A 13,635-nucleotide genomic window follows, 5' to 3' on the forward strand; every position below is an offset into this window, starting at 1 on the left:
GGGAGGGGAGGGTGGAGGTCGACGCGCCCATGGACGCGAATGTCTGGAAGGTCGAGGTGGGGGTGGGGGATGTGGTGATGGCGGACCAGGTCGTACGTGTTCCTTCTCCCGCTTTCTTCGGTTTCACTTACCCCGTCCCCCGGCCCTCTCTCAAAACACTGATGCCCCATTCACTCACGCACTCACTCACGCAAACCACAGATCGCCGTCCTCGAAGCCATGAAACTCGAGATCGCGGTCCGCGTGCCCGAGAACCGCGTCAGCAGCAGCAGCAGCAGCAGCGGGAGCGGCGACAGCGGCGGTGGCGGTAGTGGTGGCGAGAAAAACACAGCCCTGGTTGAGCGGGTGCTGGTGCGGCCGGGGGAGATGGTGCGCGCGGGGCAGCGGGTTGCGGTGCTGCGGCTGAGGGGGTAGATAGATGATAGATACCTACTTAGGGTAGAGTAGGTAGGAGGGTGGTTGTGGTTGTGGGAATGGTGCGAGGGCTGAGGGTGAGGGTGTCGCTTCTCTTGGCCTTGTCGTCTTGTCGTCTTTTCGTGTCTTTTTTGCTGTGATTATGATGGTGCTGTGTTGCTGTGTTGCTGATGCTACTGTTGCTAGGTATACTGATAGCCGTGTTCTCGCCCCCCCTCTCCCTCTCACACTCTATCTTTCAGCACCAAACACACCTAAGCACCCCTAACCAACCCCAAACACAGCCCCCAATCCAGCCGCCCGAGAGCGGTCTAGACCCTTCCGGAAGCGCGGGCAAGTCTAGACGCTTCGGCGCTCAAAGAACGAGTAAAGGACAAAGACTTGTGGAGGTATATATCATAATGATAGACGTCTCGGACGAGCGGAGCGAGGGTAGTGGCTTTGGGTTAGGGTGGGTGTAAGAGTGTGGATGGTGAGAGGTGAGGAGGGGATGGAGGTGCTGTGGGGTGGTGCCTACCTACTTGCTTGCCAGTCTGCTTGCTTGCCAGGATGTTGGCTGTATGGTCGGCCTTGCCTGGGGTCGATAGTCACTGGCTGACTTAACTGTTCACCACCAACATGCCCAGTTAGCAGGGAAGCGGTTCTTTGTCCCCCAGTGGAGCAGCGCTCTCTCATCCATCCATCCGCTAGCCACCATTACCGCCTGTGCACCAAGTCATACCACAACCCACCCAATCAGAAGGGAAAAGAAAGAGAAGACGAGAAAACTGAATAAGAAGGAAAGGGAAAAAAAAAACCCCCCACCACACACCAAGAAACGAAAACCCCCAACCCAGACCAACCAAGACCACCCCCGACGCCGCCACCACCACAACGCAAACCCCAAACCACCCCATCACACCACTCTCACGCAACCCCCCCCCCCCCCCCCCCCCCCCCCCCCCCCCCCCCCCCCCCCCCCCCCCCCCCCCCCCCCCCCCCCCCCCCCCCCCCCCCCCCCCCCCCCCCCCCCAAAGAGCCGCAAAACGTGTCCGCCTCGCCTCGCCACCAGGCATCAAAGCAAGAAAGGACGAAAGAAACCGCACGCGACAAAGAAGACAAAGCCTAGACAATAACCCCAAAACGGCATCTCACACCACCACACCCAAACCGAACCAAGGCAACGCAGCCAGCAAAGGCAGTCAATCAACACAGCCAAGCACGCGACCGCGACGCCGCCACCACCACCCATTGCGATAGCACTCAGGCTTCTTTCACCCGGCCTTGTCACAACTGATCGATTGATGCGTGAGATGCGTGAGAAAATAGCCAGGCAGGCAGGCACCGGACCCTGGGCTGTATGCGCCAGCGCCAGCGCCATCGCCACCGCCTGACCATCCTGCGCGGAAGCAAGCCGCGCGTGCGCCGCTGCATTGTGCCACGCAGAGGCACAGCGCAGCCTTGTGGACGTATGCGTGCTGTGTCATGCTATGCCATGCATGGCATTGACAGCGAGTGGCAGTAAGGTAGTGCAGTGGCGGAGCCGGAGGCACCAATGACCTGCTCCGCCACTGGACAACCACGCACCCACCCGCCTTCCAAGGAACCAGCCCACTTACCTAAGCGCCTAAGCACCTAAGCAGCCGCGGAATAAGCGGCACAACCTCACGCAAGGGCCGCCGGCCCAGCGCTGCCCGCGCCCGGCGCAGCGGCGCCCATGACGCTACGCGGCAGTAAGGGCGCGGCGAGGCTCACGGGAACGGAGGCTCTGCGCTGGAACGGAGGGGTGTGGGCGATCGTAAATTGCTGATCGCTGGTTGCCAGGAAAGCGAGCAATCAAATCAAGCCAATTGCAAGCTAGCAAGTGAACTACCTGCAAGCAAGCGAGTTGCTAGCAAGCAAGCAAGCAAGCAAGCGAGGTAAAATTGCAGGCAGGGATGACGTTGTAGTAGGTAAATGAAGCATTGACTGAGACGAGACGATGGTGCGTGACGAAACGAGATAAAATAAATGACACTGTTTGAGAGTGTGTGAGTGTGGAGAGGCCAAGAATGTCATTTCTATGTATTGTGTTGCGAGCGGCCACGGCTACAGTGGCCTGGAGAGTGAATGTGGGTGTATGAACAGGACGACGAAGATACTTAAGCTAGGTATGCTGAAGAAGGGGAAGAAGGAGCAGAAGCAGAGGAAGAACTGAACTGAGTTGAGCAAACTGAACGGAACGGAACTGAGCAGAACGGAACTGAACGGCGCGCAACTGACCAAGCCATACAGAACGAAGACGCAAAGCTGCAAGAAGAGAAGAAGAAGTAAGAAAAAAAAAAAAAAAAAAAAAAAAAAAAAAAAAAAAAAAAAAAAGCCACTGAATCGACAACGCAATAGCCTCCCAGCAAAACAACATCTATCGATCAAAAACCAAAAGCCAAAAGCCCAACGCGAGAAACCAGAGAAAGCATATACAGCAACAACAGCAAGAAGCAACAGCAAGCCCCTCCCCCCTTACTTCCCCGCCCTAAACTGGGCCCAAAGCTCATGCATCCTGACCTGCTGGCCGGGCGTAAAAGCCTCATAGCACTCATCGATGCTATAATCCATGTAGTTATGGATGGGATCCACGCCGGCGACATCCGGGCACGAGTTCTTGCCAACCGGGCAGCCATTCGTGCTGCTCGCCTCGACCCTCGTGTCAGCAATGAGGTCGCCGTCGCCCGAGCAGCTCTTGCCCTCAAAGGTATGGAACAAGCCGAGCCAATGGCCCGTTTCATGCACGGCCGTCATGCCCTGGTTATAGCCGGCCGTGACGCCGCCGGGCATGGTGCCGGCCTGGACGCTGCACCCATCCGAGCTGTACTGCGCTGGCTGCACCCCCGGCGCCACCGTGCTGGGCATCGTGCACACACCCAGAATGTTGCCCGCCAGGTCGCTCTGGAAGTAGATGTTCAGCGTGCTGTAGTCGCCCTTGCGCAGCGCCGCCTTCATGGCGTCCATGTCGCCGCCCTCGCCCACCGCCCACGCGTCGTTCGTCGTCAGCGTCGTCTCCTTGAGCGTGAACGAGATGCCCTGCGGGTTGTACGCCTTGTTGAGCACCGCCGCCTGCTTCTCGCCCATCGCTTTGTAGTCGGTGTATTGCCCCGCCTTGGCCGTCGTCGCTACGACGTGGAAGTATGCGTCGATGACAATCGGGCTGTTCTGCCGTGCCACCAGCCCCGCCCGCGCCGCCGCCGACCCGCCCGTGTTGTTGTGGTTGCTGTTGGCGTGGAGGCTCTTGATCGCTTCCATGAGGTCCGCCTTGGCGTGCCCCTGCGTCGTGCCGCAGTCAAAGTGCTGGATTGGCTCCGCCATGGCTAGGCTGCCCAGTGAGGCAAGGAGGATCAGGAACTTGTACATTTTCGGTCTAACGCTTGCTGGACCTATGGCTCGTGTGTCGTCGAGAAGAATGTGTTTCAGATTAGTCGATGTGAATGTAGAGGACAGAGTGTTCCAAGTCTATTGATGAGAGTGTGCTGCTCGCCGTCTCGAGGGGGGAGAGGATCTCTGCGCTAGATGCTGATGATGGCCGCCTGGAGAGGTCGCAATGCCTAGGTATTTATATCAGCCTGCGACGTGTTCTGGATCCCTTGCCAGATGGGCCAGCTGGACAAGCGTGCTGGAGGACTCTCTAGAACGTGGCCGTGGCGCACTCTGGAGCCTTTCCATTTTCGATGCAAACGGTTTGTTTCCGGGGGCTTTCCGCCAACAAAGCGGGGCCTTAAATCAACCACCGCTCGTCCGGATTCTAGTCCTCCTACCTGAGACTTCCAGAGAACGAGCTCACGCCCAGATCCCCAGCACGAGCAGCATCGGGACGTTCGAGAAGGGAATCCGTGTCATAATCGCGGAAATTTGAGACTTCTAGAAGAAGAAAAAAGACTCGACTTCGTCAGCGAGCCCTACACTACCCCGAGACCTTCAACGCCGGTACCGCGCAAGCAATGAAAGAATCAATTGAAAAAAAAAAAAAAAAAAAAAAATTCTTCATGGGCATCATCAAGCCTATTCCCCTGGTCTCAGGCTCCTGCCGGTAGCAGTTGCCGTGCTGGGCTGCTCGTTATTCCAGGTGAGATACGTGTGGTCACCGAGTTTTCTGCAGGCACAGTTAGTCAATCGGCCGGCCCTTTGTCCGCCTCTCCGAGAAGACATACCTAGGCTTGATGAGGTGCGTGGCCGTGAAGAGCGTCCCCAGTAATATGCAGATGCCACCGACCACCACGTAAGCAATGCCAAGGAATGGGTTTTTGCCACCCATAACTGTGCGCGTGGAGATAAGAATTGACTTTGTACCATCGTAGGCGGTGACATCGAAGTCTAGCGCCGGTCAGCGGGGCTGCAGCGCCACTCAAAAGGGGCTCCAGGCCCGCCACTTACTGTCGTAGATGTCCATCTGGTAGCGTCCAGCCCGCATTGTCTCATTATCGTTTCTCATAGCCAACTTGCTGAACGTAGGCAGGCCGGCGGTCCGCATCCAGACCTGGAATCGCTCGTCGTTATGCAAGTCAGGCAGGGGGCGATCCTCGGTGTAGCCGTCGGGGTAGCGCTTGCGCCAGTTCGGTGGCGGCTCGACCTGGAACCGGTTGTACGCCGTCTTCTTGTACAATTCCTTATCGCTTTCCCAGGCAATGCCCTTCTCGGTCATGTTGTACACGGGGCTGTCGCCTTTCCCGGGGTTCAGGAACGTGGGAGGCATAAAGGTGTCGTTGAACAGAGAATTGGCAATAAGACCGCAGGGATAGTACGCCTTTCCGGTGTCGCCGTTCACCTTGAGCGGGTCACAATCGCTGTTTGCAATGGACGAGTTGCTCCGGAACGTTCCTTTAAGCTGGTCCGGATCCTCGGACTTGACATAACGACGGTGGTTCTGGTAGAAGTTGGTGAGGCGGTAGTAGAAGAGGACGGGCGGGCCAATGTCGTTGGGGATGTCGAATTGGATGGAGCAGACGGTCGTCGGGATGCGGACCTTTTCGGAGTAGTTGAAGGTGTTGACACTGTGCGCCCAGGTCGGGGGCGTGCCGGTGCCGTTGTTGGTCTTGAAGTAGCTCGACACCCTGCTGTTGGGGACCTGTTCAAAGTCGCTGGTCAAGGGCGGGTAGGTCTTGTTGCCGCTGCCAAAGGAGCTGCTGGGGGCCTTTCCGGCGCAATCAGAATAGTCAATGGAGATCTCCTCGACCTGCGGGCGTGTGTCAGCAAGGCTTAGGCGCGACAGCTAGTTACGTCGGGCGCGGGGGAAACGGACCTGCGCGCTCGCCCAGATCAACAGGCCGCCGATGGGCGCGAATATGACGCCAATGACGAAGAAGAGCGGAAGCACCGTCTTGGGGGTGAGAATGGGCCTGCGACGGTCAGCATGGGCGGTCGCGGCGGCAGCGGGCGGGTTCAACGTACTGCCATGCCTTGAGGCGCTGTTGGCGGAAAGCGGTATCTGGCGACAAGGCGCGTGGTTAGCTTGCGGGCGTCATCGGGTGGAGCCAGGGCAATGCGCACTCGCCGGCCTCCTGCTCTTTGTCTTCTTGCTATCCTCGGCGTGAGGGTCCTGGCTGCTAATCGAATCGGCGTGCGGAGGGCCTTCGGTTTGCGACATGTTGGGACGCGGCAGCACCGGGGGCTGCAGATGCGACGTGCGGACCGGTGGGGGGGAGAGATGCGATGGAGTTGTATGTAGAGTATGGAGACGTGATGGAGTGTAGGGCAGGTAGGCGCTCCACTAGCCTATTTTTGGAAGACGCCCTGGCCGCGATCCGACGGCCTCAACGTCAGCTCGTCGTGCTGCGAACTAGTTACACCTGAACAGACACAGACACAGCTGTCGGGCTGAAAAGTGCTTCGCCTCCTCCACCCGCTCTGTTCTCACGCCTCTCGTTTCATCTTCACGCGTCCCCACGACACGCGTTCCATATAGACAGAGTATACATAACACCACAGCCCATAAAAAACAGTCTACACAATACACTACACTACACACGTACACGCAATATTCACTCTACCAAACACAACAATACCCATACCCACACCCATCAATCTCCCACTCCCCACCCGCCCCTACCCCATCCACCAATCCTTAGCAAACAGCACCTCGGCCCCCATCTCCCCCCGCTTCATCAAGCCGCGCCGACAGCACCGCCCCCGACTGCCCCCCTCCTGCTGCTGCACCGCGCGGCCACAGCCCTCGCAAATCGGGCCCCCGGTACCCGAACGCGCCCGCGCCGAAGCGGAGGCGCGTCGTTCGCGCGCTGCTATCATCATGGCTGCGGCGGCGGGGGGAGGGGCTGGCTGCCGCTGTTGCTGTTGCTGTTGCTGTGGAAGCGACTGCGGTGGCGGTGGCTGTTGTTGTTGTTGTTGTTGTTGTTGTTGTCGTGGGAGAGGCTGTGGGAGAGGCTGGAGAAAAGGCTGTGGAATAGGCGCCTGTTGATACGTCAACACCAGAGGCACCACCACCGCTTCCTCGGCCGGGCTCTCGCCTTCTCCCTCCTCCTCCTCCTCCTCCTCCTCCTCCTCCTCTTCTTCTTCTTCCCCTACAGGCACCACAGCGCCAGCCCCACCGCTAGTAGCAGTACCGGCAGCGCACGCCCTAGCCATCGCAGCACCCAGCCCTACCTCCGCTGACGACGCAGCAGAAGAAGCAGACGAGCGCCTGCGCTGCGCCTCCAAGAACGCCAACTCCGCCCCCGCGAGCGTGGCGCGACGACGAGAGAGCGACGATGGAGGCGGCGGTGGTGCTGCTGCTGCTGGCGGGGCATCCCTCTCCTTCTCCCTTACCACCATAGCCTGCTCATTCATCCCCATCTCCATTTCCATTTCCATTTCCATCTCCATCTCCATCTCCATCTCCATCTCCACCTCCACTTCCGCCTCCGCCCCTACCGGCCCAGACGCAGACGTAGACGCAAAAGCAGGCACAGGCATCGCAGCGGCCAAGCTCCCCCTCCGCAGCCCAAACACCGCCGCGTACTCGACGCTGCGCCGCTGGGCCTGGGGCGGCATGAAGGCGGAGCGGAGCGCCTTGTCGAAAGTCGAGAAGCGCTGTTGGCCGGCGAGTCTAGTGGCTTTTCTTTCATTTCTTTGCGCTTCGTCTTGCCGTCTTTTTTTCTTTTCTTCTTCTTCTTCTTCGCCGCTTTCGTGTGCTTCTTCTTTCGCTTCTTTCGCTTCTTCCGCCTCTTCTCCGCTTCCGCTCCCGCTTCCGTTTCCGCTTCTGCCTTTGGCGCCAACGTCAACGTCGGCGTTTCCGTTGTCGGTGTCGGTGTGGTTGCCGTTGTCTCCGCTAACCCCGCCATCGTCGCCATTGCCGTTGCCGAATCCCTCCCCCTCCTCTTCTAACTCCACTTCCACCTCCTCCACCACCTCCTCAGCATCCCCAGCAGCAGCAGCATCACACGCACCCACACCGGAGATACCGTCAACGCCCACCCCCTCCACCTCTTCCTTTTCCATCTCAATCTCCGTCTCCTTCGTCTCCTCCGTCCCCACCACCACCGTATTACCAACCCCAGCCCTAACCCCGACCCCATCGGACATACGGCCTAACTCCGCCTCCGTCTCCTCCGTATTCTCCGGCTTACCAACCGCAGCCTCAGCACCACCACCATCACCCTCAACCCCCTCACCAACCTTCTCCCTCTTCCCCCTCCCCTCACCAACTCCCAGACCCAGCCCCAACGCAAGCGGCAAAAACCTCGCTTTCGGCGCCGGCGTCGGCGGCGTAGTGGCGCGGCAGCGCGGCAGCGGCGAGGGGTGCGTCGTGCGTTCTGTGGTTGTGAGGATGCGGTTGGGAGGGAGGGTGTAGGATGGTGTTGTTGTTGGGGCGGTGGGAGAGGTGGGAGAGGTGCTGGTGGTGGTGGGGGGTTGGTGTTGGTGTTGCATTTTGGTTTTTTTGATGATGATGTTGATGTTGATGTTGTTCGTTTTGTTGTGTGGTTCGTGTGGTTCGTGTGGTGAAGGAGGAAAGGCGAGAGAGAGAGGTGAGTGTTGTGTGTTGCGTGTCTGTTTGTTCGTTTTCCTGCCGTTCTGTCTTTCTGCCTTTCCGTTTTTCTGTCTCCTGTCTTCCGTCTCTCCCGGCAAGTACACTGCAGCGCAGTAGCAGTAGCGTAGAGCGAAGTCCCCAGCAACAGAAGAAGAAAGATAAAAGCAGCTTGCCAACGTTGCCAAGTCAAGTCAAATCAAGTGTCGACCCTCTAGCTACCAACTACCTACCTCATGGGTGGATGGGATGGTACTGAGTGGCTTAAATCCCCGCTGACGGCATCAGCGGCACTGACAAACAGTGTTGGAAAGTTAGACAGAGACTAGACAGTCTTCCAGACCAGACAGATAGATAGGCCAGACATTAGACAGTCTTCCAGACACCAGACACCAGACACCAGACCATCCAGCCAGACAAGCCAGCTAGCCCAGCCAGCCCACATCTCCGGCACCGGACACGCCTCCGCAAGTAGGTAGTAGCGTAGCACACACTCACACCCACTCAAAGCCCAGCCGCTCATCCACCGAACAAGGCAAGCAAAGCGCAAGCATGCAAGCCATCCACGCACTCGAACAGAACCTCACCAGCCAGCGGCAAAACAAACAAATAAACAAACAAACAAGCAAACAAACAAACAAACAAAAAACGAATCAAACCAACAGTCCCGAAAGAAGCGTGGTGAAGTGTCTCAATGTCTAAAATTCATTGCCCGAAGCCTTACGGCGAACGTAGGTAGTCCGCCTGCTTAAAGCTACCGGTACGGTACGGTACGGTACGGTACGGTACGTCTACCACCCAAACCAGCCCAACCCGAACCGCCCAAACCCAACCCAACCCAACCCAACCTACCCAACCCGACCTAACTAACCAAAACACGCAATCTCCCGCCCCGACCTGCCCGACCAAAAAGAACGCCATCCATAGCTAGCCCACGCACGCACACACAAGAACAAAAAACTAACAACAAGCAAACCGCCGCCGCGGCCGCCGCCGCCCGACGACGATGACCACGACGACGACGCGGGACTGTGAAAAATGCTGGGGTACCAAGATGTGACGGGGGTATCAGAGGGGTGATGGTAACCGAATACGTAGCGCCGAGAGAGAAAGAAGAAGCCAGACCAGGCCGACCAGACCGACCGAGGCAAGCTGGGACAAAGCCAGCGAGACTCCAAAACCAAAAAACGAGACCGGACAGAAAGAAATAGACGAAAAAGGAAAATGGGCACATGCCGCCCTGACCCAGCCTTGCTCGGTTGAGGTCTGACCCTGCCCTCCCCCCTGGGAGGGCTAGTGGATCGGCCCGAAGGTTAAACGCCGTGATCGTAATGCATGTCATGAGTTGATGATGATAATGATGATGATGATGTTGATGTCGATGATGATGAAACCCGAGAAAGATGATCCGCGGGCGGGCTGGCCGGTTTGATATGCGACGATATCCCCTGCTTGCCCGGTCCTTGGCAGCCCGGCGTCCGGCTGGAGCCTGCTCCTGCGATGACACACAGACACAGAGAGAGAGAGAGCCTCCCAACGCCAGTTCCCGATGATGATGATGATGATGATGCGAGTATGTGAGATCCGCCCGGTGACATGTGACAGCGGCGGGGGTGGAAGATGTTGCGGGGATCGGAAATGCACATGTCGAGAGCAGCAGATGGCAGGACAAAGGAACAGGCTCCAATGGCACCCCCAATGCGTCACAAGACGACGCTTACGGCGATGCGAGACACACCGTAAGACATACTCGGCCTCAATTCGGTGGGATGTCGACAAAGTTGTCGAGATACTCCGTAAATAACGAAGGCTTGAACCAGCCGACCCTGTCGTAGGCGGCCCACAGCTTGCTGGCCTTGTTAACGTCAATTTTGCAGGCCTGTTGCGCCTTGGTCTTGTTGAAGTCCTCGCCCTTGATGAGAGCCTTGACGCGGGCCGCAAAGATGCGTCGCTTGTTGGAGAGGTAGGTCGCACAATTGAGGCGCAGAATGGAGGCTACGTTCACCTCGGAGGGGTGGAGCAGGTGCCTGTGGGGGTCACTGGACAGGTCGACGGGCGTGCCCTTCCAATCTGCTTTCAGCCCCTTTCTGCCATCTTCCGGCAGCGAGGATAGGGGCGGGGAATAGTCCGGCAGCAGATCAAAGTCAATGTCCTCCTTTGGCGCCATCACCCTCGGCGCCTTGGGGGTCGCAGGCTTAGGCTCGAATGAGTCAAGGACAATGGCCTTGGGGGTTCGCTTCGTAGCGCGTGGCCCGCGAGGTGATCTCGCACCGACCATCTTCTGCTTCCGAACTCCCGCAGGGGCAGGAGCCAGCGTCCTGAGGGGGGCTCGTCCGGCATTCTTCTTCGGCCTGTAAACCTCGTCGAGGTAGGCCCGCTCGTTCCTCATGTAGGCGTGGGGATCCTTTTTGAACTGGTCCTCGCAGACGGAGTGGAAGGCGATAGATTGGCATTGCAGGGCCAGCTCGTACTCGTCCTGAGTCGGGCGGACCATGGCCTTTCTCCAGCCCGGGTGGGCCATGTGGTGCTTGATGGCGAGATCGTGGGTGGAGTCGGCCGCCGCACTGCCGCCGGGGAACAGAGGCAGGGCGGCGCCGTCCTTGTCGCTGGCCGTGTCGGGGAACAGCGGCGGGTCCCTGCTTGTGTCCTCCACCGAGCTCTCCTTGTGCAGATTGTCAAAGGGTGAGACGGGTGGCGAGGGCGGGAGACCCTTGCTGCGCATGTTGCTGCCTGGAGCGTGGACGCTGGTGAAGTGCTTCATGCTGGAGGAGTCGAACATTGAGGCGGGCCGGGCGCCAAAGTGGGCTGACTGCGCAGCCATTGGAGAGTCGTCGGAGAAGCTGTCGGGCTTGGAGGGTTCCGGAGGCGAGAGAAGGGTGGACAGAGAGAAGCGGGAGTCGGTCTTTGTGGTATGCGAAGCCATTGTCTTGGTGGGTGGAGAGGATGTCGGGATTTCGAGCGTCGAGCAGTCGTCTCCAAGGCTGCTGCGCGGCAGAAGGTGCTGGAATGCGCGTGCTGTGCTGTCTGCTGATGTGGCGAGCAAGGCGGGCGAACGAAGGCTTGCTTTATGAATAGACGCGACAGATGTGACACGCGCTGTGCAGCCAATTACGGCGAGTCGGGCTGGCCAGTCGGAAGAGAGAGGGTCTGGTTGGGGGGTGGAGGAAGAGTTTGGGTGCTTTTAACAGTGGAACGGACTTGAAAGGACCAACGGGATGGGATAAAAGGCGAGCTTATGACTTATGACCAAAGCGCGAGAGCTTGGGCTGTGTGGCTCTCTGGGGGTGGGCAGGGGCAAGTGACTGGAGGTCAGCAGGCAGGATGACAATGGGAACAAAGAGCGGACGCCCTTGGGCGCCGCGACAAGACAAATAAGAGAGGGTTTGCTGTTCGTTGGGCAAAGTCAGCAGAGCATGAGCGTTAGTGGGATTCTGGAGCGAGCAGCAGCATCAGGCACCGAGAAGGTTGCGAAAGAGCAGAGAAGTGTGTGAGAGGGGAGAGCAGAAAGCGCTAGCGACTTGCCGACCGGTGGCAACTGCGCGCGCTGATTGGGTGCGTGCGAGTGAGTCACGGAATTGATGAATGAGAAGGCAACAGGCCATTCTCCTCAGCGGATGATCTGGCCATTGCATCATCATCAATTCGCATGTGAAGCCATCCCTGATCGCCCGCGGTCGACCTCAAGGCGCCCGTATCTCGACGGCTGATCATGCTCCCAGCTTGCCATCCCTGCCCCACTTCCCCAACCGGTCACGCTGGACCAAGTGCTGCCCTCCCTTTTATCTATCGCTGCGCCGGTGAACACATGGTCGACATGCGTGATACCCTCCAATCGCCCGAAATGGTGCGCAATGGATCTGAGAATCTAACACTCTAACTACCCACACACCCATATCCTCATGCCTCGACGATCATCAACCACCGCCCCGCGAAACCATCCCCGCCACCCCTGTCTGATCATCTGCTTGTCCCATTCCACCATGAGCCGCTACACAGAACTGTACCTCGAGATACCCGCTGCTGCCGCCGTCGTTTTTTTCCTTTTCTAGTTCCATCCTCTTCCGCGCCATTCGGCATTGAGAGGGAAAGCAGCATTAGCAAGCAAGCAAGCAAGCAATGGCAAACGTCAGCATCAGCACCAACACCTGCACCAAGCCCCGCGGACCCTCCTCTATCTCCAACTCTCTTCCATGCCCATTCCCCCAATCTCGTCAGCACCGCCCCTCGCCCTAATCCCAACCGAGCAAGCCACAATGGCGCAGCCTCATCGTATACTCTAGCCTAGCCTGCATGACACCGAATGGACACCCCGGCCTGTCGAGTCACCTCGAGTCGCACCGGCGCGCGCACGTGCAGCGCTGCCTCGTCGCACGTCGTCACCACGACGGGACTAAGTACAGCCGCGCGGCCAGCGGAGCCGGCCGTTCGATCCAGGCACCTACGATAACGGTGCTTGGAGCAAATGCAGTTGCAAGCAACAACAGCAGCAAACAGCAGTACATTCGTAGGAGCGTCCGCCCGCGGCCGCGGCAGCGGCTGCGACTCGCGAGCGAGCGGGCGGGCCGCGCCGCGCGACCCAGAGTCTCCACCTCACCCGGCCCAAGGTTGTTCGCAGGCGCCCTCGCCCCGGACCGGCCTTCCGAGACGCAACAGCAGCAGCAACGACAGCAGCACGGGCGGGGGCGGGCGCGGTCCACGGATTCCGCGCGCGCACGCACGCACACGTTCCGTGGACCGCCGCCGTTGGCTGTCGTATTGTACCCAGGTATGTAGTAGATATTTTTTTTTTTGTACCGTGCTAGATTTCCAATGGATGCAAATGTATAGTAAACCCGCTGCGGATTCTGGCCGCGCACTGGCGGACCAGCCACCTATGATGACGAGCGCAGCGCGCTGATCCATCCCGCTTGTACTGTTGTTGTAGCTGCTGCCTGGCGGCGCCCCGAGAGTAGTGTCGAGCCCTGGGGCTGGGGGCTGGGGGAGGAGGGGGCGCGCAATTAGTCGTGGCCGCCCATGGGCACGTTCGGCGCGGCTCCGCTGGCGGGCGGCGGCGTGGCGCGCTCCAATTGCTTCTCCATCTGCGCTGCTCCATGTCGCTGTCCTGTGGTTTCTGGGGCTGCACGTCATCCCTCTGGGCCGGCGGCCTTTCCGTTGCCCCAGCGAGCGAGGCTTGTACCTATGGTAAAGCTCGTCGTCGGGACCTGCGCTGGCTTGCCAAGCCGAAGTTGTGCTTGCCACATTGCCGGGACGGCTTG

General features: G+C 58.9%; 8 protein-coding genes across 8 annotated transcripts in view; 3 read left to right on the top strand and 5 right to left on the bottom strand.

The window, feature by feature from the left end:
* K452DRAFT_219454 (uncharacterized protein) overlaps positions 1 to 414 on the top strand; it is a gene marked incomplete at both ends in the record, with an annotated part of 4,293 nt that extends 3,879 nt beyond the window's left edge. Inside the window, 3 exons of the mRNA XM_033536414.1 lie at positions 11 to 92; positions 202 to 258; positions 322 to 414. Coding sequence (XP_033401622.1) covers positions 11 to 92; positions 202 to 258; positions 322 to 414 — 232 coding nt within the window. The remainder of the gene's footprint in view (positions 1 to 10; positions 93 to 201; positions 259 to 321) is intronic.
* A 2,478-nt stretch (positions 415 to 2,892) lies between these two features.
* K452DRAFT_304926 (uncharacterized protein) lies at positions 2,893 to 3,780 on the bottom strand (the record flags this gene model as incomplete). Its single annotated transcript, XM_033542849.1, has 1 exon — positions 2,893 to 3,780. The coding sequence occupies one exon, from the start codon at positions 3,778 to 3,780 to the stop codon at positions 2,893 to 2,895; it is 888 nt and encodes a 295-aa protein (XP_033401623.1).
* A 644-nt stretch (positions 3,781 to 4,424) lies between these two features.
* Positions 4,425 to 6,044, bottom strand: K452DRAFT_283208 (uncharacterized protein; the record flags this gene model as incomplete). Its single annotated transcript, XM_033539735.1, has 6 exons — positions 5,911 to 6,044; positions 5,812 to 5,848; positions 5,663 to 5,759; positions 4,798 to 5,596; positions 4,575 to 4,737; positions 4,425 to 4,516 (listed from the first exon to the last, which is right to left on the bottom strand). The coding sequence occupies exons 1-6, from the start codon at positions 6,005 to 6,007 to the stop codon at positions 4,426 to 4,428; spliced, it is 1,284 nt and encodes a 427-aa protein (XP_033401624.1). The 5' UTR covers positions 6,008 to 6,044.
* A 275-nt stretch (positions 6,045 to 6,319) lies between these two features.
* K452DRAFT_283210 (uncharacterized protein) lies at positions 6,320 to 8,589 on the bottom strand. The gene has a single exon (XM_033539736.1). The coding sequence runs from the start codon at positions 8,281 to 8,283 to the stop codon at positions 6,466 to 6,468; it is 1,818 nt and encodes a 605-aa protein (XP_033401625.1). The 5' UTR covers positions 8,284 to 8,589; the 3' UTR covers positions 6,320 to 6,465.
* A 451-nt stretch (positions 8,590 to 9,040) lies between these two features.
* Positions 9,041 to 9,929, bottom strand: K452DRAFT_103233 (uncharacterized protein). The gene has a single exon (XM_033534931.1). It carries the CDS (start codon positions 9,720 to 9,722, stop codon positions 9,243 to 9,245), a length of 480 nt encoding a protein of 159 aa, XP_033401626.1. The 5' UTR covers positions 9,723 to 9,929; the 3' UTR covers positions 9,041 to 9,242.
* Positions 9,930 to 10,136: 207 nt separating this feature from the next.
* On the bottom strand, positions 10,137 to 11,303 carry K452DRAFT_324024 (uncharacterized protein; the record flags this gene model as incomplete). The annotated part of the gene is made up of 1 exon (XM_033544678.1): positions 10,137 to 11,303. One exon carries the CDS (start codon positions 11,301 to 11,303, stop codon positions 10,137 to 10,139), a length of 1,167 nt encoding a protein of 388 aa, XP_033401627.1.
* A 1,257-nt stretch (positions 11,304 to 12,560) lies between these two features.
* K452DRAFT_103229 (uncharacterized protein) lies at positions 12,561 to 13,273 on the top strand. The gene has a single exon (XM_033534930.1). It carries the CDS (start codon positions 12,671 to 12,673, stop codon positions 13,151 to 13,153), a length of 483 nt encoding a protein of 160 aa, XP_033401628.1. The 5' UTR covers positions 12,561 to 12,670; the 3' UTR covers positions 13,154 to 13,273.
* The window catches only part of K452DRAFT_103228 (uncharacterized protein), a 1,279-nt gene continuing 917 nt past the window's right edge, over positions 13,274 to 13,635 (top strand). Inside the window, exon 1 of the mRNA XM_033534929.1 lies at positions 13,274 to 13,635. This exon is cut by the window's right edge and continues 917 nt beyond it. Within this exon, the coding sequence (XP_033401629.1) occupies positions 13,394 to 13,635 (242 nt within the window). The 5' untranslated portion in view covers positions 13,274 to 13,393.

The sequence above is a fragment of the Aplosporella prunicola genome, assembly GCF_010093885.1.
Source record: "Aplosporella prunicola CBS 121167 unplaced genomic scaffold K452scaffold_3, whole genome shotgun sequence".
Lineage (NCBI taxonomy): Eukaryota > Fungi > Ascomycota > Dothideomycetes > Botryosphaeriales > Aplosporellaceae > Aplosporella > Aplosporella prunicola.

Bases quoted from the DNA above. Each gene is read 5' to 3' on its own strand.
- K452DRAFT_103233 (XM_033534931.1), bottom strand. From the start codon at position 9,722: ATGACATGCATTACGATCACGGCGTTTAACCTTCGGGCCGATCCACTA.
- K452DRAFT_283210 (XM_033539736.1), bottom strand. From the start codon at position 8,283: ATGCAACACCAACACCAACCCCCCACCACCACCAGCACCTCTCCCACC.
- K452DRAFT_103229 (XM_033534930.1), top strand. From the start codon at position 12,671: ATGACACCGAATGGACACCCCGGCCTGTCGAGTCACCTCGAGTCGCAC.